This window comes from Equus caballus, chromosome 24 (assembly GCF_041296265.1).
Source record: "Equus caballus isolate H_3958 breed thoroughbred chromosome 24, TB-T2T, whole genome shotgun sequence".
Lineage (NCBI taxonomy): Eukaryota > Metazoa > Chordata > Mammalia > Perissodactyla > Equidae > Equus > Equus caballus.
The window spans coordinates 25,210,191-25,234,997 of record NC_091707.1 but is presented as its reverse complement, the minus strand read 5'-3'; the positions used below and the strand labels follow the sequence as shown (position 1 = coordinate 25,234,997).

The following is a 24,807-nucleotide window of genomic DNA, read 5'->3' as shown; positions in this document are numbered from 1 at the left end:
TATTTCAGCACAGTACATTTTCAAGCACTTGAAATATGCCAGTCACTGTGCACGCACTAGGAATACAATGATGAATAAGATGCAATTTTTGTCTTTAAGGAGCTCAGCTGAGTGAAGAGCTTACAGGCTAGTTGATTGAGATAAGCTGGATCGAATCACAATGAGAAAACAGAACCCTCTTATTTGGGAAGCTACATACTCCAGTATGGGCCAAAACCAAAACAAAACAAAAAAACAAAAGCACCCTTGAAACAGCCAAAGAGACCACAATAATTAATAACCTTATTTTCCTCTGGCCCTTCTACCTCACAGGGGTGTCCGTAAGCATCTTCAGTTTTCCTTGAGAAGCTGCTCCTCTCATAGCCATTTTAGCTTAGGAGCTCTGTATATCACATGGCACGAGCTCGTCTGTCAGTAGAAGAGTCTGATAATGGAAAGGCTGCTGAGAGAGGCTAAGAGAGGCCCTTTCTGGCCAAGTCAGCTCCTGGGGCTTCTACTAAGCAGTGACCTCAGGCTTTAAGTCTGTTTTTCTTGGAGGTGGAAAGGATAAGTGGCCTCCAGGGGTTAAGAGGCAGAATCTTAATCAAAAAGAAACTGAGTGTTGACAGCTCTGCTGGCTCCAAGGTCTCTCTAATCGGAGCTCAGGACACCTTAATGGGTCACTAACCTTGCCCCAGATGTCCTGCCACATATCACTGTCAGCACACCGATCATTCAGCATGCCAGACAAAGCCAGGAATAAAATACCATCTGTATCTTCCGCCTTCTTCAGTTCTGCTCACCCTGCAGAAGCCTGGAGAATGAAATTCAAATGCAAGTAGGCTTGGAAATTAGACAAACCATCATCATGTAAAACACACATGCAGCATCAAGCTCTGTATTGAAAGAATGTGCCCTCGTGTGTGTATATATAATTGCAGCATCAACTTCAGTCACAGAATATTTACCTGCATGAGATGCTGGGTTCTCTGAAGCACACCTGGGTCCATACTTTCTGCTCAGAGTTTTACCTTGTGAAGCACAGCAGGCAAAGAGAATCACATCTAGTGTTCCTCCTGCATTTAGGGACTGGGTAAGTGATAGCTTCAGTGGCCATTTACTAAAATCCAGCATCTCTGTGTGAGCACAGCAGGCTGAGCTGGGAATGGACACTCTGCTAGGACTCACCTTCTGGTGGATGCAAGCAAGCAGAGGCCCAAAGAGAGAGTGAGCCCAAGCAGGACTCTCCAGAGCACAGGGGCAGACTGCTGCCTATCAACACACAGCATCTTCACTTTTCTCTCTGCCCATCTATTTTCTACTATGGATATGGGTAGAGAGTGAAGAGAAATGAGTATGGAATGCTAGTTCTAAAACTGCTGGGGAATGGGGTAGGGGAACGAGGTTAACTGAAGACCATGGTTAATAATAAATTCACCTTTAGAGTGAACCTGGATGATCAAACTTCAAATAATCCAATACTCTAAGGATTAATAGAGTCTGGGTTGTACAGCTTGGCTCTTCACCATAGAAGGGCAAGATCGTATGGAAGCTAGAAGAACAGACTTAAGAGTCAGACAGTCCTGGATTCAAGTCTTGGTTCTTGCCTTGCAAGTAATTTATCTCAGACCTTGTCAAGCATGAATAAGTTGCAGGAGCAAAATAAAATGCTATGAGTTGAAATTAAAGCAATTTTTATAACTATTCAACAATTGTATAACAGTTGAAGTTACATTTGAACATTATTGTATGGCTCCCAGAGAAATTTCTTGAAGGTAGTAATTGCTGCTTTGTTGCATACTTTACACCTAGTGCCCAGTGCCAGAGAGCAGCCTAGGATGACCACATCACATATACCTTTCCCGATCCTCCGCTGAATCATCTCAGTTAATCAATTAATATAGATGTACTCAATTTTTCACCTAGCCCATATAGATGCTCCAACACCCTCTAATTTATCCCAGGATGCCAAACAAATTGAGAAATTTCTATGTGTGCCATCATGTGAAAAAGATTGGAAAGCACTGATTTAATCTCTGAATAAATTTCCTCATATGAAAAATGGGAATAAAAATAGCACACATTTCATGGGTATTGTGAGGATGAAATGAGTTAAAATATGTAAAGCACTTAGTGTCTAGAACATAGTATATGAATAATAAATGCCAGTTATTATTTTTCTCCGTCTGTAAAGATGGGGATAATAACACCCACCTCACACGGCTGATGTGAAGGTTACACATGCTAAGGGCTTAGTACAATGTGTGGCATATAGCAGGTCAGTAAATGCGAACCAGCATAGCTAGTGCTCTAATTAGTTCAAATGCACATAACTTTTCATGTTAGATTGTAACTTTCCAGTGCAGTTCATATTTGCATAACTTTACGGTTAGACAGTAAGCTCTTTAAATTGACTTTATTCTCTTCAGGACCTATTGCAGTTCTAAAACTACAGAAGCTTCCAAAACATGACTGGAGATTGATTTTACAGAGCTGGAAGGCTTTACAAAGCAATTTTATGTCTATTACCTTATTTCATTTCTCAAAACAACAACTATAAACTCTCTCTGTTTTAAAGGTAAGAAAACTGAGGCCTAGACAGATTACTTGACTTGCCCAAGACATCAGCAGCTAGTTTCAGAGCTGGGAGTCGAACCCAGGTCTGCCGACTCCAAGCAGTCTTCTTTTTACCAGCTCACACTACTCCCCTGGGGCATGCAATTCATACTGCAGACATTGTAGATTTGTATGTTTATGAAGTGATTTTCTGGCAGATGGCAGGAGGGGTTTTGTTATAAAAATAAGTATATTACAATAATTATCTAAAGGATCACCTTTATCCAATTTGCACAAAGGCACCATATAGATTAGCAGAGGTCCTAATACAGTACTACCACCACAACCAAATTTTTTTCTGATGATTCAAACAATATTTTGGGATGTTGAGCCCCTTTCATCAATTTGAATATAAAAGATAGGACTATTTATAGCAAGGGTCGGCAAACTTCTTCTCTAACAGCCAGACAGTAAATATTTTAGGCCTTGTGGACCACACAGTCAGTCTTTGTCACAACTACTCAACTTTTCTGTTGTAGCCTGAAAGCAGCCATAGACAATATGTAAGTGAACGGGCATGGCTGTTCCAATAAACCCCTATTTACAAAAAGAGGCAGTAGGCTATAGCTTGCAGTTACTGACAGAGGATTCTGGTTATTTGAATTATCAATAAGAATTTCTTGAAAGAGCATCACTTCAGGTAGATCGAACCTGTTGATGCTCAGCAGGCGTGAAGCCAAAACTTGAAACTAGAGCTATGTGATTTCAAACCCCTTGTTCTTTAACCTTAACACGCATCAAATATTCTCATTCTTGGCGTGGTGACCCACCAGTATGCGGTGATCAATTGTGATGTATGTCTGCAAACAATTTCCAATGTTTATGGATATTACTTTAAAAATAATGAAATCGATGAGAAGGGACTGACACTTAGTTTTATTTTTTGAATGGGAAGGAAGGGTCAGATCCAGTGTAGACACTCTCGGCCTCCAAAGGAACTCTGACTCCTCAGTTCTCCTGGCCTTTGTCTCTACAAATTTCTCTTCTCTTAGTTTAGATGAAAACAAAGCTGTAATTCTATGAAAGAAACTACACCAAGAAACAAAGGTGGGAAAGAAAACAAACAGAAGAATAATTTCCAAATTTAAACAGGTAGGTTTACAAAGCCTGTTACATTAGACAAGAAATTAAATTACTGGATTGTAATCGAGATCTAGAAAAAGACCTAGTCACCGGGTCTAGCAAACAGGTCCTTGCTCCTCTTGCTACCAGATCAAGCTATCCGGGCTTCTAATCCAGGCAACTTCAGGTTGGCACCACTTATAAGCTTGCTGGAATTTCAGTCTCTACAACATGACCATAAACCCACGACCCTGTCAGAAATTTAAGGCTAGAAGGGTACTTGGAGGTTATCTAACTCCTGTTATGTGTTACATGCGGTTACATCCAATTCAGCTTGGGCATCTCTGCAAGGACAGGAAGCTGTCACCTAAATTAGTTTGCGTCATCAACAACACAATTTATTAGGAAGTTCTTTTATATGCTGATAAACTTACTCTCATTGTTGCTGCTTCCGCACACTGCAGTCACATAAAAGAACACTACTTGCTTCTTCACATAGTACTCTCACCAGTATCGGAAGATGCTATCACAGAAGACCAAACACAGGATTCAAGGTGAGATTCAACAGTCCAACACCTTCCCTGTCTGGAGACTTCTGTTTCTGAGGGGTAGGGCAGAGTGGGACGGGGAGTCACAGCATACTAATGCAAAGACTGAGTTTATGGGCAACTAAATTCTCTAAGTCTTCAGTTACATCTCCCACAGGCTGACCTGCGGCGTAGCTGGCCTTGTGGATTTAAGAACAAACTACACTTGCAAGCTGTACAGTGTGTGAGTGCTCTAGTGTTCATTAGCTAATGCAGTGATTCTCAGCCCTGAGCATATGCTAGGTTTGACCTTTCATTTCAATTTTTAAGCAACTTTTAGGGATCTTAATTCTCTCCAACAATGTAAGTTACTATTATCACAGCTTTTAGTCACTAAAAAATTTGATTACGATGCAATCATCATCATAACTTACATTTGTTGAGCTTTGTGCCACGTACTGGGCTAAGAGATTTTCATATGTTAACTTATTTAACCCTCACAAAACTTTATGAAGTAGTTACTATTATTATTTTCATTTAATTGATGGGTAAATGAAGGTACAGAAAGGTTAAGTTACTTGCTCAAGGTCACAGTGCCAATAGGTACAGGGCCCAGGATTTGAACCCAAGCAGACTGACAAGAGAACTCATAACTACTACATCATATTGTTCCCATCAACGTCCTTTTTCAAAGCGTTAATAAACTTTGTGAGTAAGTCAGGATAGAGCTCTACGGCAAACCAGCAGAGACCTGAGTTGATCAAACCTTTCAAATAAATACAGCTAATTCTTAATACAACTACTTTATGTTCATGCAGCCTCAGTCACTCTGTCTTGTCTATAATAACATAGTTAACGCCATGCTGAAATCCTAGAGGCAGTATGCAGAGACAGTGTATTCTCTGACGTGGTTAAAAGCCAGGCAGTCTGCATTAGAATCCTGGCTTTACCACCCTCTATCACAATAGGCAAATTACATAAAACTTCTGTGCTTCAGTTTCCCAGTCAATAAAATGGAGGTAATGATAGTACCTACCCTATGAATATGGTAGTTATAATTAACCTAGGTAAAGTGCTTAGAAAAACCCCAGGTACGTAGAAAGTGCTCGATAAATGTTAGCCATTATTGTAATTCTCATTACTCTGAAGCCATACAAAAATGAGAAATAAGATTAGTTTGGTATGTCTGGTTCTTACATAGTTATCACTGTTAACTTCTTAATAATCTAGTCTAAAACCTTACTCTGATTTGTCAAATTTATCATTCTATATGTTGACTATCTTCTTCTGGTTTTTAAAAATAGAAATATCTGCTCACCTTCAATCAGTCAGCACTTCCTAGTTCACTAGGCTTTCTTAAAGACTACCAAGAGTCCTGATCTCTCTCTCTACACTGAGAACCAGAGACTAGAAGTATACTCTGATATCTTGATATTTGGGTGTAATGGAGAAACACAGCAGGAACTCCCTAAGGCGGTACCTCGTTTGTGGCCTGTTGAGTCATCACCAATCTGTGAGCCTGATCATAGGATATCAAGATCAGTGGTCAGGGCAGTAAAACAGAGCAGCCTTGGATCCTCAAGGGCAAGTCTGAGAGGTGCCCAGGATTACAGCACAGCTGTTCTTTAGCATACAAAGTTACTTCTGAGCCCAAAATGAGAGTCAGCCAAGCAGACATTTCCAAAGAATTGGGACATGTGCAGCAATGGAACCTGAAGGCAGTGGACAGCTGTTACCCATCTTACCAATCCTTTCCAGAGACAGAATCCTAAAGTTAGAAAAGAACCTACATCTGAGTCCAGAGGTTGTAAACTAATGGACCATGGACCAAAAGCAGCCAGCCACAGAGGTCATATTTGCCCTCCTTAGTGTTTTATATATCTTTTGAATTAGCTGCTAATATTTAAAAATCTGAAGATTTTGCATAAAAAATAGATTTTGCTTCTCTTGGAAAACAAAGATCTGGCCACATTAATGTCCTTAGGACAATAATAAGCTAAAGCTGAGTAGCAGCTACCCTCTTTAGACATGTGGAACCCAATCGGACACTAACATTTGTAAACTCTTCCACTTCATTCCACAGATGAAGACAATGCAGCTTTGAAAAACTATTTGACCTGTCTACGTTTAACGGCAGAGTCAAAATCAGAAGGCCAGGTGCTGTGAATCCCAGTTCAGTGATCTTCAGTGAGTACTGTTGACTTTTCCCCTGGAGAAGCTGAGATACAGGGACATTACCTGCTTGTGGGCACTATGACAAGGAGAAACAACACTGAGAACTAGGTCTTCTGCCTTTGCACCCACTACCCTCCGTTTTGTTCGCTGGGCCAGAAATTCCTAGGGGCTGCAATCTACTAGGGAAGTTAAGACTAACCAGAAACTCAAGAGTCCTAGCATTCCTCAGGCTGCTGACCACACCCACAGTCTAAACTATTTGTGCTCTCTGTACAAAGTACGGCACATTCCCAGCCTCCACAGATGCTCTCACACCCAGCTGGGTTCTAAACAAACATGCTGCTTTCTACTTTGTTAACGGCCTTTTCTTTAGCCACACAGGCAGTGAACAACAGCCTCCACGGACACTGATGTGGGAGGAGAGGTTATAGAGAACACTTACTGATGACAGGAGGTCATTAGGAGTGCTGAACTCTCTTCCCGGTGCTCTTCCCAAAACATCACATAGTTATGGCCATGGCCTTCAATATATTGCTTTTAAAAAAGTGCAGGCTCTGCCCAGATTTACAGTTTTACACAAAGGATGCCCCGGCCACACTCCCCTTGAGTGTAGTGACATTGATTTGTGAAAATCTTTGAAATCTTTAGCTTACATGGCCACTAAGACACTAATACATGGTATCATAGCTTCATTATACCTCAGGTCCAGGAATATCTTACTTAAAACTGTCCAAGGGGATACTTGGTTCCCTTTATACCTTGGAGATGCCAATGACAAAACTATAGTCTGTAAGTCATTAGCATAGGAACTGCATGAGGAATGGAATAGTAACAAGGCAACCATTCACATGAGATCATTCTCCATAAAGGTGCTAAGAATACAAAATCAAGGTAGTCTTATTTAAGGATAAGGAGAGGAGAAAGCAAGTGGCAACTGGACTGAAGCGGAGATGGCAAGGCTGAATAGCTGAGCAGGTACTCAGTCAGAGATTCTGACTTGCAAAAAATGAACGCACTCCCAAAGCGTAAGTGCTCAAACATGCATGTCAATGACAGTTGAAGCCAAAGAACTTACCAAGGCCTGCCTCTGCCCTGCCAACGATCCTGGAACAGCTCCTCCATGACTCCATGAGGAGGACCGCTGCCAGGAACCAGGAAGCATAGAGGCAAATTCTCCTTTGTGCTTCCCTCTGGGCACTGCATTTTTAAAATTCCCTAGAGTCTGTATCTGGCATAAATTAGTGTTATAGCTAAGTTCCCAAATTCATCAATCCCAAAGCCACACATCTATTCTGTACACATCTATCGATCCTGGCTATGGCACAGCCTCTTGGGAGCACAAATAAAATATCAGGCAGCTGACTATGGTCCAAGCAGACTTGTCCATTGCCCCTCAAGTAAGAGAGTTATTCTCACTGAGGCAGAGGAGATCTTCTAGAGATACCATTTAAAGATTTTATTTTTTTCCTTTTTCTCCCCAAAGCCCCCCGGTACATAGTTGTATATTTTTAGTTGTGAGTCCTTCTAGTTGTGGCATGTGGGACGCCGCCTCAGCGTGGTTTGACGAGCAGTGCCAACGAAACACTGGGCTGCCTGCAGCGGAGCATGCGAACTTAACCACTTGGCCACGGGGCCGGCCCCTAGAGATACCATTTAGACTCCAATACTTTCCCTACTTACGAATATACAGTGATTGTATTCTCTCAGAACCAAATGATGATAATAATCACTCTATGAGATGGCTTTTTAAATGTGCTTTCTCTGTTAACCCTCAACCCCTCAGAAGCTGAGGCTGTTCACGTTCTCAACTTTCTTAAGAGGGAACCCAGGAAACAGGCTAGGCTCTACATAATAGAAAAAAGCAAAGCTCAGAGATGAAAGCAACCACTCTCTTATTCATTTGGGACACAAAGAAACCTTGGATTAGAGCTGGGGGGCCTCTCACAACAGGCAGGAAGTCCTTACATGCCAGCTTAGCACTAACTCAGACTTGAGCGGTAGGACCAGGAAAGCCTTGGTAAGACCTTTTGTAATGGGTTTGTCATTAATATGCAGGATTCTGGTATCGACAGTCAATGAGCCCAGGCGAATAATTTGGTTCTAGATTTGGCTCTTTCAGAAATGAGTCTTGTAACAAGGAAAAGACTCAAGCCTTCCTAATCTAGCATTGGTCACTCAATTCAAAACCATAGAGTCTTTAAGTACCAGGTCCTCATGGAAAAAGTATAACAGTAGTGAGGAAATGTCAGCCCTTCCAACATGGCAGCGTGTACAGGAGACATCAGCATCATGCACATGATGATTTGCAAAAAAGTGGCTCAAAAAAGCTTTTCAGGAAGATGTGGTCAGGAGTATTTGTTAGCCCTTCACACCTGCAGGTTTAAGAATTTGGTTAGTTCTTCATCTTTCTTCCTGCTTGAAGCTACTGGCTGCTTAGCTATTAAGGCTAGAGTCTAAACAGAGGCTGTCACAGGACTAAGCTCCTCCCTCCCCCATCATGCTTTTTCATTTTAAGTCTCTGCCTCAGAGTTTCACTTCCTGCATGGCAGAGTTTAAGCACCTACTGAACAGATCTTCCAATGGATAATAACTATAAACTCTGACAAAATACAAAAAACTACCTGAAGGCACTGGAAAAAATAAAAAAGCAAGGAAATTCCGGAGAAAGGTTGAAACCTGGAGAAAGGGAATGGCACATGGTGAGTTTCCCATTTTTATGGCTTTTTGGCTCCTGGAAAACTGCAGTCTTTCTAGTTGAAGAATCAGAAGAAACCACAGAATCAGAGCAACCACAGCTGGTGGAAAGTTGGGGTGGGATCTCAGAAGAAAGAGAACCCCAAATTCAGTGCATAAACTCTACCCAAATCTCCGGCTAACCCCTGAACCAGACATGTGTGGGAGAGACTCCAGCTAAAGATAAAAGAACTGAACTGAGAAGAGCTGTTGCCCAAGACACAGTTTACAGTTTGAGTTGAATGAAGTTAAATGCCTCCTAACACAAACAAAAAAAATCAGCACCCTTCAGAGGCGTGTAACGAATCTACAACATAAACATTTACAATATTCAGGATACAATCTAAATTACTCACCATTTGAAGTACTAGAAAAATATGACTCTTTCTCGAGAGAAAAGACAAACAACAGAGACCAACTCTGAGATGATTCAGATGTTGGATTTAGCAGAAAAGGATTTTAAAGCAGTTATTATAACTATGGTCAACGAAGTAAAGGAAAATATGCTTGTAATGGATAGAAACAGGAAATCTCAAGAGAGAAACAAAATGTTGTTACTATGAGTAACCCATAGCTACCGATGTTCCGATGACAAGAGAGATGGGAATTAGAAAATAACTCAAATGCAAAAGCATCTCTGCTCAGTTGGAGGTTTTTGTTTCAAATGACTTTTATTTGTACCAAAACTAAGTTGAAAATTGCTTACTGATACGAGGTAGGTAGTTTTGGCACTTCGGGAGACTTGAATGGAGAGGTAGAAAGAATTTACCTAAGTTTGGTGGGAAGATTTTTGCATACAGGTATTTTCATTTAGCGAGGACGTACAGGACAGAGCTTTTCTGTCTGGGATTCCCGATATTTAATACTAGGCCTGCTATTGATTCCTACATGGATCAAGTTTTTCTTTCAGAAGGTAGAACACATGCTATGAAATACTCCTGCCAGGCATCTAAGGAAGGCAGGCTACAGAATATAGAAAGTGTTTTCCTAAGGAGAAAAGTGATGTTCAGAGAGAAAGGAGAGAGAGCATCAAAGTCTTATCTTCTGAAGTGATTCTAACAGGGAATTACTGAAAGAAAGTATTTGGAAGAGATAATCCCAAGTCCATTTTGGGTCTCACTCTGGATCCCCTCTCCCTGTTCATCAAATTCTATGTACTAAGACATGTACTTGAGAAACAGAGTCAGTTTCCGAACCCCAAAGATTCCTGGTACTCTCAAAAGCAGGACACGATAGGAAAGGGCACAAATCAGTTCTTAAACAACAGGACCCAACTCACAAAAAGTGACAAAAGTCACAATAAGAAAGGTTACCAACAAGCCTGAAATTGCTAGTTTTGGAAATGGAGGTGACTGTTTGTCTGGGGACAAGGAGTATGATTATTTAATTCAATTAAAACAAATACACAGTGTCCAAAATAAGAGCATAACAGCTCCCCAAAAGTGTTCTTAGCGACTTGGTAAAATGCACCAACTAAACTCAGTTTTCAATGTTAAAACGGACCAATGACTCTTTGAGCTAAGATCCGATTAGTCATTTAATCAGGAACAATAACAAAAACATAAAGCAGAAAAACTATAAAACTCCTTTTTTTATCATAGTTTTTCCACTATAAAGCTGACCAACACATCATCCGACGACATAAAATTCTAGAGACTTTACAAAATTCCTCTGTTTAAAATTTATTTTTTGTTATCAAAGAGAAATGTCCAGAAACACTGAGTACTAAAGAACCTGTTCATGGCATTGTTTTACAAAAGTTCCTAATGGAGTGTGAATATTTTATTTTTTGATGTATCCTTCACTTATTAATAATGAGGTGGATGAACTGATGCAATTACTTAAAAAAAAAAACCAGACAAAAACATCCATTCTCATTCTGAATCTGTTGATTGGAGTGAATTCAGCGGTTACAATACCACCACTGGCTAAGAATCAACCTCCCCAGAGCAGGGAGCTATGCGGGTCTTCTCGTTAGGTCACATAGGTCTCTCGGATATAGGCACCATGTTTGAAGTCTCACACAAAATGTCTGTGTCACTTAAATTACACAATGTGGCAGTGTTTGTTTCATGGGGACATAATCTTGAAAGAAGGGGCAAAGTAGAAAATCTGTTTGCATGTTATATGTGAGTACATTATTGGACTGTGCATGGGTTTGAGGGCATTGCAGCCCTTGTTAAAGAGGAATTCCACCAATGAGGCATCTGTCAGTTCCTAGTTGCTCCTGGTGCTGAGGGTGTCTACTCATTTTAAGCATGTGTTAGGTCAGGGCCTTCTTCTTCTATTGTTTGGCTCAAATGGTTTGAACTGAGTTTGGTTGTTCTTTTCTTCCATCTAAGCTTTATTTCTCAGCCTCAGGATATGTGGGGTACTTGACCGTTTCTATCTTCTCTTGGACTTTGTAGGAGGGATACAGCCCCGTCCTTCCCAGTTTTCTGTTGACACCTTTAGAATAGCCATCCCAATGATTTCCAGCCACACCAATGATATCTCCAGGTTCCATGGGGATTTCATCTGCAGTTCGAGGTTGGTGAGGATAAATGGCAATCTGGTTGTGGGCATTTTGGCCCCCAAAATAGTAGATGTCATCCAAAGAATGGAAGTTTGCAGAGGCATCAGGATGCAGTGTTTGCATGATTTCATAAGCAACTCGACAGACCTTGGGAAAGGATGAAAAAAAACGTTAATATATGTAAGATCTCCTTTATACCACTCTGAAAGTCCCTGGCTAAAGAGACTAGGGCTAGACTAGGACTGAGAGTATGAGAAGTAGTGGATTCTAGTCAAGTTTTCTGTCCATTTGTTCTCAGATGATGGCACAAGTCGCTCTTTATCTTTGTGCTTGTATCTTTTGTTTTAAAAAAACAAACAAACCAGAAGATTATTACAAGTAAGGTCTCTGGGAGAAAAACAAAATATAAATAGTGCAAAGTACTGTAGGAATATTAATCCATTAATTTTAATAAACATTCATTAAGAGCCACACAGTACTCCATACTGGGCACTGGTGGTAAAAAATGAGTAAGACACAGCTTGTGCCCTTGAAGAATTTAAGGTTTAGGAGTAGGATTATAAATACTTTACAGAAATGCTGCTGCTCCCTTTCCTTCATTCAGTGCTAATCAATTGCATACTCTTCTCTGCTCATTTGGACCTGGTCTCAGAACTCTTCTCAACAGAAAATCATGTAATTACTGACAATCAACTAGCACTGGCAAGTGGGCTAAAATATCTGCCATTTCTGTCCTAAAGAGTTTTAACTGTGCTGTGTAGATAGTAGTATTCTAGGACTGGAATAAGATGGCCTAGACTTTGGGGAAGAAGCATCTACCCAATACATTTAAGGCTACTTAAAAGATTCCTCCGCCCAAAGAATATCTACATGCCCACTGGATGGCAGCTGAAATTCCACAATCTGAGCTTCTTTCTTTGTTAACGCTAGTTAAACTGTAACTACCTTCACGGAGGTATAACATTTTCAGCAATTAATAAATATATTCCTTATAGAGTAAACGGGTTACAGAAACTTTTTCAATAGGAGAAGACTATTCTAGAAGAATAGGAGAAGAGAGAATACTATCATCTTGCTTAGAAAATTCTTTCATTATACATGGTGAACAGAGAACTCAACTCAGGTCAAATTTTCCTAAATCTTAACTGGTTAACTCAGTGAGGTTTTATTGTCCCTATACCACTACTTTTGCATTTATTTAAAATGATACTACAGACAGTGATTGTTAATCTGTTCAGTGGAGCAACTTAAGATTACCCAACAGTTCTTTAAACCTTTGGCATTCATGAGATCAAAAACTGAATGGAGATGCTTATTCTTAACTGTTATGAGCAAATGGAATCTGATTAGGTTAATCACCTTAACTTCTTAAAGAATCTGAATTTCAGGAACTTGAGGGGCATTTTTCAAATGTTATATGTAATTTGCAAATGAAACTAAGTCTAGACAGTATTTTTAATTTTACAAATAAGGACTGAAATACAAGAAGATTAAGTGACCTGCCCAAATTCTAGTGCTAAAATTTCAACTAGACGTAGAACCAAGATAATGACTTTGCTTTCAAGTTTGCTACTTTGTCAAAAAACTAATTTTAAATTGGGAATGTCACGGTACAACTGAGATCACTGGTAGAATACTGAAACTCTAACAAAATTAGGCTCAAAAAGATTTGGAACTTGAACTTCAAATCCAGCCAAATGCCCACACAAGGCAAACAAAATCAAGTAGAGACTCTGAAAACGAAGAAACTAAATAATTAAAACAAAGCAGCTCCAATAACAGCAAAATACAATAATAATAATAGAGGCTAATATTTACTGAGTTTTTGCTAACTGTCTGACATTGTTTTTAGGTATTATCTAATTTAATCCTCTCAGTAGCCCCATAAAATTCTATCATGCTCATTTTTACAGATGTCAAAAGTCAATTAACGAATTTGCCCAAGGTTACACCATTATTAAGTGGTAGATTCAGGTTTTGAACCCAGGCAGTCTGAGTATACTTGTTAACTGCTAAATGTGTTTTTTCTTATAGATCCTGTTCTCCATGTTCATGTTGTAAGATCAGAAAGATATAACATAAGGCCACGGCCAGCCCTGGGCAAACCTGAGAGTCTTCTTTTCAGGGCCCCTACACCCACTCTGCAATTATCCCTAGCCAGAAGTTGTATTGCCTTTGGGATGACCACAATGCCCACTGTAGCAATGACCCCTGATGTGTTTCCTCCTCTCCGCTATTAAATGTCTCACTCGTAAAAACAACAATGCCCTCAGCCCCACACCCTTAGGGATGTGCTTTCTTTTTGGAGGATACTCCTAATAATCAGTTTACATTTTGGTATCAATAGTTGTGGCTGATGTGTAAGCCTGTTAAATAACACATGTATTTTCTTAAGCCGAAGATATGACGGATGGTAGAAATTTCAGACACTAAGGTAGGCCAATGTAAGTTCTATTATCCTCATAATAATGGTGACAATGATCGCAGCCGATCTTAATGAGCACTGATTATGGTCCAGGCAATGTTCTAATAGTGTGCTTGCACACTCCCTTTCTCTCAATTCATTTAACTCTCACAACAACCCTACAAGGTGGTTACTATTATCATTTATATTTTACAGTTGAAGAAACTAAGTCACAGAAAGATTAAGTAAATTTCCAAAAAATAAAAAGAATGTAAAAAGGAGCCAGTAAATGACAGAGTTGCAATTAGAACTCTTTCTGGCTCTCAACCATACACTAACCTACCTTAGCATAAGTACCTAGAACAGTGCCTGCCGCAAAGCAGGCACTCAATAAGTATCTGTTCAGTGAATACTGCTCCCTGCATAATACCAGCCCAGCAGTGGAGATGCAAGTCCATGGATGATATTTAATCCTTAAGATCCATATATAACATTCTGAATAATTAAAAATTTTTCTCTATATTAACCATGGGGCAATTTACTGAAGAGGGCTAGAAAGATTACTATGATGTTGATGTTTGCATTTAATTAGCCTAGACTTCTTCTCTGGGCTTTACAAATCCAAATCACACAGCAGGTAGATGAAAGCTTTCAGTCGAAGGCAATACTCAGGTTTGATATTACTTGACAGCATGACTGAGAGTGGTCTATGGTTTGCAAAGCTGTGGCTGGCCACATGTAGTATGTTTTATTTCATTCTGTGTTGACATGACACTATATCATTTTTAGAACACCACTAAGCACATAGTAATGGGTAAGAGCAAAAATCCTGCCAAAGGATAAAACATAGATGTGACTGTATTAAAAAAATAAAAAAACAAACAAAAAAATTAAAAAGGGTTGAAGAAGGTCCATTAGTCTGAATTTTAACCCTGATGAGCAACCAGCTGAGTTTGCAAGAGCCTCCAAACCTTTCTCAGAGCAGATGCGACCTTGTTTTTCTGTCAAAATAGACAGGGCCAGGAGGATCTCCTAGTGTGAGAAGTTAGAAGTGAGTTCTTTTCTCAGTAGCTGATGCTGGAGAACTGTGCACTTTTCCTGTAAACTACTTCGTGTCGCTATTCAATGACAGAACAGTATCCACTACTGTTTCATGAGCCATGCTTCCATGGAAATTCCTATCCAGAGCCATCTGTCTGGAAGAAAATGAATGTAGCATCTGGTTTTTCCCTCTGGGCTTTCTAAAATCTGATTCAAAGCGTAATGAGGCCAGTTGTGTTGTGTATGGATTTGAAATTAGACAGCAGAGAGTGCCACGAGAATGTCGTATTAAGTGCCACCAAGGGAAGTGTCACGGGGCAAAAAAAGTAATTTTGTCTTATGGTGATTTTAATGGTTGAAACTACTAAACAACGTTGATGGCTCCTCAAACAACGTGGATTACCCAAAGTCTTTGAAGTGAGCATCTACAACCATTTCTGTAAATCAGATTCCATAGTAATAAAAACTGGTTCTAAAACTTGATAAGCAATATTTTCAAAAAAATCTTTCTGATATTTGGCCCATCCACAACTCAGCGGTCAAGCACTATGTTATCTCTTCAACTGTAATTCCTCTGCTTCAGATTTAAGATGGTTTAAGTGAATAAGAAAGTAAGTGACAAAGTGGATGCTTTGGGCACAGGCAACTTCCAGTAACACAGAACAAGAGCAGGGTGTTTGGATTAATAGTTTGGAATTGATCGCATAGCTTTCAAAACTTACTTGATGCTCTTGGAAAATGTTAATCTTGCCTCTAATTTTCATATTAAATCCTGAGGATTTTTCTCTTCAATTTATGAGTCTTTTAGGACAAACTTGATTTGAGAAACAGCTCTGATGAAGGGATTCAGAAGACTAAGAGCAACAGCAGTAACAGAGTAACAGAGTAGAATTATTATCGGCTTTTAACAACTTTTCATTTAAGAAGAGATAATTCTCATTTATGGATATAAAACCAAGAAAGATCAGAAGCCCTGAGACTGAGGGGGATGGGTCCAAAACCTCTGACGAGTCCTGATTAAGGTGCCATGACATTCATGTCAGCAGTTTCTCAAACACCAATCAAGCCAATTTTTCCTCCAAGCATGGCACGTCATTCTTCCAGAATTGTCTACAATAACAGATACACAGATAAACAAATATAAAAGTCCTCAAAAGACCACATACGAAGAGAGAAAGTTCCTGTGACTAAAACTTCAGGACTGTCAAAGCATAATGAAGAAGATAGTAAACTTTTGTCACCTTCTAATCATCTCTTGGAATATGAGACTACCATGAAGGAAAGTTTGAGAGTTGATTGCCCATTTTATTTTGGGCTGAGATTTGGTTTTCAATGTTTTATTCTTTTGTCATCCTTCTGGATGTAAGGCTTTATTCTTCTCTCATTTTCTAGCATGCCTGGGCACATATAGGAAAGTCTGCAGATTAATTTCCCAAAAGTCAACACATACACGTTTACTTGCATTTGCTAAATCAAATACTATTACTTATCACTCACACTTTGGGAATGAAGAGCTTTTATTTCTGAAAATTCACACTATATGGTGATGTTCTCTTTCAATGAGCTAAATAAAATAGAGTTGAGGTGGTACGTTGGCAGAGAGAAAATGACTATGCTGAATGTCACTGGTTACCGTTCTTTATGAAGAACTGTTATACTTCTCCAATGCACATGATGATTGGGTGGAACCTAAGCATTACCCATGACCACAAGCAGAGGCTGGAATCCTTGAACAGCAGGTTTCATGCTCCTTCCAAAACGTGAAAACATATAGTTGGAAATGTGGCCATGTGAAAAAGAGCTGCTAAAATAAACACTGCAGAATCTCTCTAACAGGCAAAGATATTCCTATACTTATTGCTGTATAAATATTAATAGCAGCCAACATTGTATTTAATATATTGCTAAGTACTATTCTCAGTGCTTTACATATTGTAACTCTTTAATCCTCACAAAAACTCTATGCAGTAGGTATTATTATTATTACTACTACTGTTTTTACAGGTGGGGGAAAAAAAGTCCGCGATAGGCTAGGGAATTGTTCAAATGCCACACAGCCACTAAGAGGTCACAGCTGGGTTTAAATATAGATGGTCCGACTCCAGAGTTCATGTTGCCACATTCTTATTCTCTGCCCAGCGAAGTCAATGGCTTGGCATTTTGATGCTATCAGTGACTTTTTTTCACATTCCATTAATGATGATGACAAGACATTTCTGGGGCATTTTTCAAACAATTCCAATGTGGGTTTATGGCAAGGGAACCTCTACAATCCAGCAACCAATTTCATTCACATTGGAAAATATTAAACTGTACTAAATACCTCTTTACTAAAAATATTTGCAAAAAATACTAGGGTGCTAATAAGCCCAAAGATTTACCATGGAATGTGGAATTATTCCACAATCTCAAATGCTACGGCTTATAGAAAGGTATGTGACAGTGGAGGGGATCATAGTTAGCAAACTGCTACTCAAGGTATTTTTACTGTTAAACTTTTATTCTGAACTCTAACATAAAATGTTTTGAGGTATTTAAGTCTACTTCAAAATTGAAAATATTTGAGTTTTGCTTTGGTTCAAATGAACAGAAGTTATTTCGAATAAACTTTGTCTGAATTGCCTAGAACTTTTAGGAACAATATAATATATAAGCACGAATCTCATTCCTTTAGATACAAAAAGTCCTCTCAGCACCACCCTTTCTTCATATGAACTGCTTCTCTGGACCCAAGATCTGAAGAACACAGTGAGGTTGATATTATGCATAAAATAGAACAAAGTAGTATGAACAACACACTCCTCAAGCCTGGACAGGTTTCCACTATCACGAAATGACAGAGGTCCTAATTTCAGGGTCAAAATTAGAGTTTAGAATTTTGGGGATCAAAAATTCAACAGTATATCCTTGAAAGGGGGGAGCCGGTAAGAATTTTCTTTCTAGAATGAGCCTAATGGTATTATTAAGGAGGGCTGAGGAAGGAAAGCAAAGCATAGAGCACAACCCTGTAATCTTGGTGCCTACCTACATGTAAGGTTGGTAAACGTTTTGATGTGTATATATTTATTCAATTTTAGAGCTTGAAAACTGGAGTAGTGGTTCTCAACAAGGGTGATTTTGCCCCCTCCTTCCCCGCCCATGGGACATTTGGCAATGTCTGGAGACATTTTTGGTTGTCACAACTTAAGGTGGGAGTGCTACTGGCCAGGATGCTGCTAAACATCCTACAATGCCTCACAACAATTTTTCTGGCCCAAAATGCCAATAGCGCTAGGCTGAGAAATCCTGGACTAGAGGAACTGACTTTAGGCGGGCCTGAAATTTAGGTCTATGGAGGAGGTGGCATATCTGGGAAAGCGACTCTTGATTTATTCATTCTAACAATCAGTATTCAAAAATGCGTGGAGGTTGTTACTAGTTATTTGCACCTGTTGATCAGGTGGGCACATAGTTAGATTCTCAAAAACAGTTGAGAGGAACCAAGTAGTTATAACTTCTCCTACTACCCCCCATGAGAATGGAAACGGAGCTTCTCAAAGACAGGATCCTCTCCCCAGTCAGGGAGAAACATCAGCAGTGAAGGCCAACATGGGATGAAGGCCAAGGAAGTTTTCCCTTCTGACTACGATTGCTGCTCTGTGACTCCTGTTCTGCGTAGCTGTCTTTGGATAGTAAGTTGTATTCTCATTCCATATTGAAGTAACTTACATAGCCTTTGCTGGAGTAGGTATCTTTCCAACAATCATATCACTATCCCATTGTGACAATGTGCACTGTCACATAATAAAAAACTGTCCATTTCTTTATACTCTCTGTAGTATATTCCCATAAAAATGATGTGGCTTTCCTTTTCATATTTTATTTTCTCTACTTCTTCTAAGCTTTTAGGCATTCATTTACCTTACATGATTTATATTTCTTGTTAATTATTCTCTGGTTATCTCATGTGAGTATTTTGCACACTAGATTCTGGGCCAGGGTAAGATCTGTATCTTCAATCTCCTTTGAAATCCCCTCTACACCTAGTGCAACTGTGAGTGCAAATAGTCATTTAACAGCTTGTTGAATGAACTAACTAATGATATGCGCTTAAGTGAGAGAGCAGAATAAAATCCACAATAAATATTGCTATGCTGACATTCCACTGGGCTTATAAGGCTGATTGGACCACTCGTAAAAACACATACACCAAACCAATTAACATACAATTATCTGCAACAATTAAACTCAAAGAATGATTGTAATACGGGATTGCTTACGTTTAACGTACAGTTTCTTGCTTGGTAGAAATGTAATAGGACTTGAAGAGGAATTACATTTACTCCTTCTTATTTTGTATAAAGCAATCAAGTGAGGCAAAATGCTGGGCATTTAAGCCTCTCAGTATCAATGCATCTATGTGTAGAAATGGATGGATTCTAGTTACATATTGACTGTATGCAAAATCAGAAAGTAGTAAGCTTAATCACTTGCTGTTTCTGTTAAATGCTATGAACAAGGCAAGTGCTTTAAACAATTCCAGTAGCTGGCTTCAGTGGAGAAGTATTCAACCATTGCTTGCAAACAACTACATGTTCAATGTACTCAAATAACTATTTTTTTCAGAATCTTCTTACTGTTTCACAAAACGGATCATTCCCAAATATTGGGAAAATTCCACGTGAGTCATGATAACTAACATTAAAAAAAAAACATGCACAAAAAACAAAAACATCCTGATCCCAATATGACCAAAAAGTATTGGCCATTTAAAAATGCCCTACTGTCACTTACCTGGGATGAAAAAGTACACACTAGGAAGTCTGCCTGGGAAAGAAAGTGTATATCCAGGATCACACCCCGAAGTGAAGTTTCTGTATATCGGTTCTGTAGTCCAGCTGACCAAGAGATAGAGTTATCACTAATAAATTCATAACTGGGGTACCTAAAAAAGAAATAAATTTATACATAGTCACTCAAATCCCAGCAGTCTATCAGGAGGTGGTATCCTATCAGCAGGAGGTAGATCTGCTCTGTTCACCAAGACGCTCACTTTCTAACAGCAAGGGGAGCTGTAACGACAGCATTCACTAGAGTGATCAGCAAAGCATCTCTGAAGCCATCAGTGGAGCAGAAACCACTCTGGAGTGGCCACTGACATGCCACAGAAAGTACACATACACACATCAAAATGTCCCTTCTCAATTCATGAAAAAGTCAACAACAGAAGCCTCCTTATTTTCTTCATAAGGAGTGACCTCTAAGAGTTTTTTCAAGTTGTTTTCGTATTTGGTCAATGAGCTTTTCCTTCAGAATATAAATATCATGATCAAATGTCATTTACATTTTTAATTTAGAATTTGTACTAATTCAGACTTGTCTTCCTAACCCCCATCTTTGAAGCACCATCTTAACCAATAATGGTAATGGAAAACCACTCTAATAAATTTATGAAAGTGAATTCTTTATAGATGTCCACCAACTAACATTTTGGTAGTCCTGAGATAGAATAAGTGTTTAACAATGTTAAAACAGGATGTCTTTAAAAATTCTACCATATGTTCAAATGACTCTACTCTGAGTTCGAGGTTTAATTATACTCTGGCATAGAGCAAATAAATTTTCTGAGTGCATGAGCTAGATCTTTGGAGTTAAGTTGCAAGCTTTGGGAAGTTACATGAAAAGGAGATAATAATTGTACCTACACTATATAATTTCATAAGAATTAAATACATTAAGCCACGTAAAGTGCATAGAAGAGTACCTGACACGTAAGTTCTCAATAAATATTAGCTGTGCTTGTTAAACATTCTTCCCCCAGATATCCATCTAGTTTTACTCCTTATTTCCTTTAGATCTCTGCTCAACTATCACCTGATGTGAGGAGTTTGGCAATCCCCACCCCTTTTTCCTGCTTAATTTTCCTCCATGGCTCTTATTATCATTTGACATAATACATATTTACTGTTCAGCTACGGCCTGCATCCATTCCCCACCTCCATCATCCCTAACTGGAATGTAAGCTCCATAGAGGCATTTCATCTGCTTTGTTCACTGCATTATTCTCAGTACCTAGAAGACAATCTGGAATATAAGAGATCAATATGTATTTGCTGAAAGAATAATAGTTCCTACTTATAAGCCCAGAAACATAGGAGTCAGTTTACACGTCTATCTCCCACACAGTATTCCCCAAAGGTTGGGACTCTACCTTATTTTTCTTTACATCACAGCATCTAGCACCCCCACACAATGCTATATGAATAAATACACAAACAAGTGAGTGCCACCTGTGTCTGGGACTGTGTCCTAATCTGCTAACAGCTGCTTCAGATTTCTCATTTCTCAGCCACCGCTTTCTCTCATTGCCTCTAATGATGACTGTGAAGGTGAGCCTCTGAGCACTGTTTCAGACTGGCATTCAGTGTTCAGATCCATGTGGCCTCATTATTTTTGACATTTTGCCCTCCTCCACTCTGAATCAAGGAGATGAAGGAAATAGCACATTTGTTCTAAAAAGAAAACAACCCAAAAGACTTTTAATGTGATTCCTGTGAAGCTCCATACCCAGGCGTGCGGCAGAAACAGCAACAAATAAATATGAAAAGGCTGGAAGGTGGAGGAGAGGGGGAATTGTTCAAAGACATCAGTATAGGTTTTATCCTTGAACAAAGACTAACTCTGCCAGCATGGTTTGGGTGCTCAGTGAAACAAAGAAAAGAGTGATCCTTTTAGGAGAGAGTGACACTAACATTAATGCCCTTCCTAACTTAAAGGCCCCTCCCTGGAACCAAACCCAAAGGGCACCTAAGCTCCTCAAGTCTTATCTCTAAATGCCAAAGACCCTTCATGAAGGATACTGAGAGTGGAAGAAACAAAGTGAATAACGGGAGAGGGAGACTTTGTACCTCCAAGAATGAGCATGGAACTTTCTGCACAAACATGTTTCTTTCTTGTCTTTTGCCCACAAGTATGTCAGCAGAGGAATTCTTCCAGTGAGGTTGCAGATTGGCAATGATAAAAATGTATTTTTTTCTTCTTCCGCCTTATAAAAATTTATTTTTGTATCACCCACAAAGGACTAACCTGAAGTTATGAACTAACATCAAATTTTCTTTTCCGAAGTCTTTCTCTAGGCTGAAGGAGACACTCCTCTTCATGATTTCACTGTATTTGGTATACAACTCCGTCAGGACACTTAGCTAACTATACTGTAATTATTTGTTACATGTGTGGTGCCTACCAATTGGATATTCCCTGAGATAAGAAGCCACATATTATCTTTTAATTCTCTCTGTATTCCCAGCACCCTACACTGTATCGAGCATATTGTAGTTCAATAAAATAGTGAAGAAATTTATCACTCTTTACTGGTGATTCTTTATTTCACAGGGCAACCAAACACTTTACAAAAACTTCTTAACACATTTTTCTTGCCTCTATTTATTTAAATGAACTCAGTTTTAGGAAGAGCTCATCCAGCAATTTTGATAAAGAGCAAATGATATGCAGCATTTTGATAAGTATTTAACCTGGGCGATTTTTAAAGGCTTGTTTTTTCTCCTGTTTCACCCTATTCCCAATCTCCACAATCTTAGAATACAATATTGCATACACAACTCTAACAGTTCTTATTTCATTGACTGCCAAATATTCTGTGATTTAAACACTGTAACAGTGAATTACCTGAGAGAAAGATCTCTACATTAGCAACGGCTGTCACAGTCACTGGGATGCTAGTGCTAAAATCTTGGTGGATGAACTCGACCTTAACCTAGAGAAACCTGAGATGTAATGTTAAACAGCAAAGCTTACTGCTCATCATTACACAGAAGCCACATATATAAATCTAATCTTGACCCCTTTTCCAAAGGATAAGCTACCAAGAAAATGGATTCTCCTCTGACTGTGTCAATCCTATGTATCATTTACATTTAATTCTTCATCTCTTCACCTGCTTGAAGCAGAAAAGTCTTATTAATGACCTTGGATACTATATACTTTGTTGAGAGATTAATTCATATGTTTGGTCTCCTAACACAATGGCAGAGGTTTTATGATTTGCTTAGGTATCAAAACCACTCTTAAGAAGTTTAAAGCAGAGTTACTAGAGAGGAAAAACAGTAAGTAAAATAATGAAGGGCAAAAACAGCATTTAAACTCCTGAGAAAATCTTTAAAATGACTCAGAAAATTAAAACTAAAGGATTTCCAAAAGTGAATTATTAAATTAAATTATTATCCAATGATTTGGATAAAAACCTGCATTATAGTCCTTATTCTAATTTGTTTCTCTTCCCACTCCCCATTTGTGACAAAAAAAGGGACCAACTAATTAATTAAGTAAATAGTCAAATAGTTAAATGATTAACTGCTAAGAAAATGTTTTCAAACTAATGGGATTGAAATAAACATAATTCAATATTTACTGGGCACTTACTAGGGCTAAGTACTATGTCCAAAGTGCTTATAATCTAGTGAGGGAGACAGAAGCAAGCAAGCACTAAACACTAAGAGGGAGGAATGCAAAGAGCAGGGACACAGTCAAGGATTCAGGGATGATTTATGGAGTAGATGGTGCCCGAGCAGAGCTACAGTTTTCTTCTCCTTCATTCCCTTTCACATATATTTAATACATCTTTTATTTATTGATAGTAAATAAAGGCCAACTCTAGATTCATCCAGATTCTATGATAAATTCTCAATTAGGATCAGTACTTTACGTGTTTTCATAACATCCTATGTTAGCTCTATAGTAGCAGTACTCATACTGAAAAGTAATTGTCTATTTCCCCACTAGATTGGGAATTCCTGGAGAGTACAGTGTCTTGCTTACAATGGAATCCCCAGCACTTAGCACAGTGCCTGAAATATAGGTGGGCTCAATAGATAGTGGTCACTGTTTAATACACACTAGCAGCCCTTATTCCTCCACTTAGAAAACTCATCTTTTGATTCTTTACCTTTCTTTAACATAACTTCCAAATTCCTGAAATTTTTATAAGACGAAAACTTGTATCCTACATATGTTTTCAGTTGCCCATAATTGTTAGTGAAGATAGTGAGAGCAAAAGGGCAAGCACACTTTTGGTATATTTTATTGCTAACAGGTCGGTGTAGCTAGTTAGTGTTACTGACTGAATGTTTGTATCCCCCCAGAATTCATATGTTTAAGCCCTAACCCCCAGTGTGACTGTATTTGGAGATGGGGCCTTCTTAATTAGGGTTAATAAGATCATGGGGGTGGGGCCATCATAATGGAATTAGTGCCCCTACAAGAAGAGACACCAGAAAGCTTGCCCTCTCTCTCCTCCAAGAGCACAAAGAGGTCATATGAGTACATATCGAGATGGCAGCTGCCTACAAGCCAAGAGAAGAAGCTTCAGAATGAAATCTATGCCTTGCTGGCACCTCAAATATGCTTTGATTATATTAACCATTATATAAGTACACAGTTGTTTGCAAAAACTCTAATAATTAGCAATAATATTGTAACAAGAATCACAAGTCATGGGAATTAAGGATTCCTTTCAACTGAACACAGAGAGTCCCACTCCAGAATCACTAGTTCATCTAACTTACTTTGTTTTTGCCACCTTTAATAAAGAAGGGTCATCCGTGGCCAGATACACTCTTTTTTTATCCACTTGCATTCTGCGAGCAAGAAGCTGAAAATGTTCTTCAACGTGCACCATGTATTCCTCAATGGGATGGAAGGCTGCTTCGGTTCCCACTTTGTCTGTGCGTCTGACATGGACTCTGGGGACAGAGGGAGAA

General features: G+C 39.0%; 1 protein-coding gene across 6 annotated transcripts in view; it reads right to left on the bottom strand.

Moving 5' to 3' along the window:
• Positions 1 to 10,758: 10,758 nt before the first annotated feature.
• FUT8 (fucosyltransferase 8) overlaps positions 10,759 to 24,807 on the bottom strand; it is a 277,408-nt gene continuing 263,359 nt past the window's right edge. For all 6 annotated transcript variants that reach the window (XM_014735643.3, XM_005605246.4, XM_070249598.1 and 3 more), the window contains 3 exons: positions 24,613 to 24,789; positions 19,826 to 19,976; positions 10,759 to 11,754 (listed from right to left, as the gene is read on the bottom strand). In XM_014735643.3, the coding sequence (XP_014591129.1) occupies positions 11,437 to 11,754; positions 19,826 to 19,976; positions 24,613 to 24,789 (646 nt within the window). In that variant the 3' untranslated portion in view covers positions 10,759 to 11,436. The remainder of the gene's footprint in view (positions 11,755 to 19,825; positions 19,977 to 24,612; positions 24,790 to 24,807) is intronic.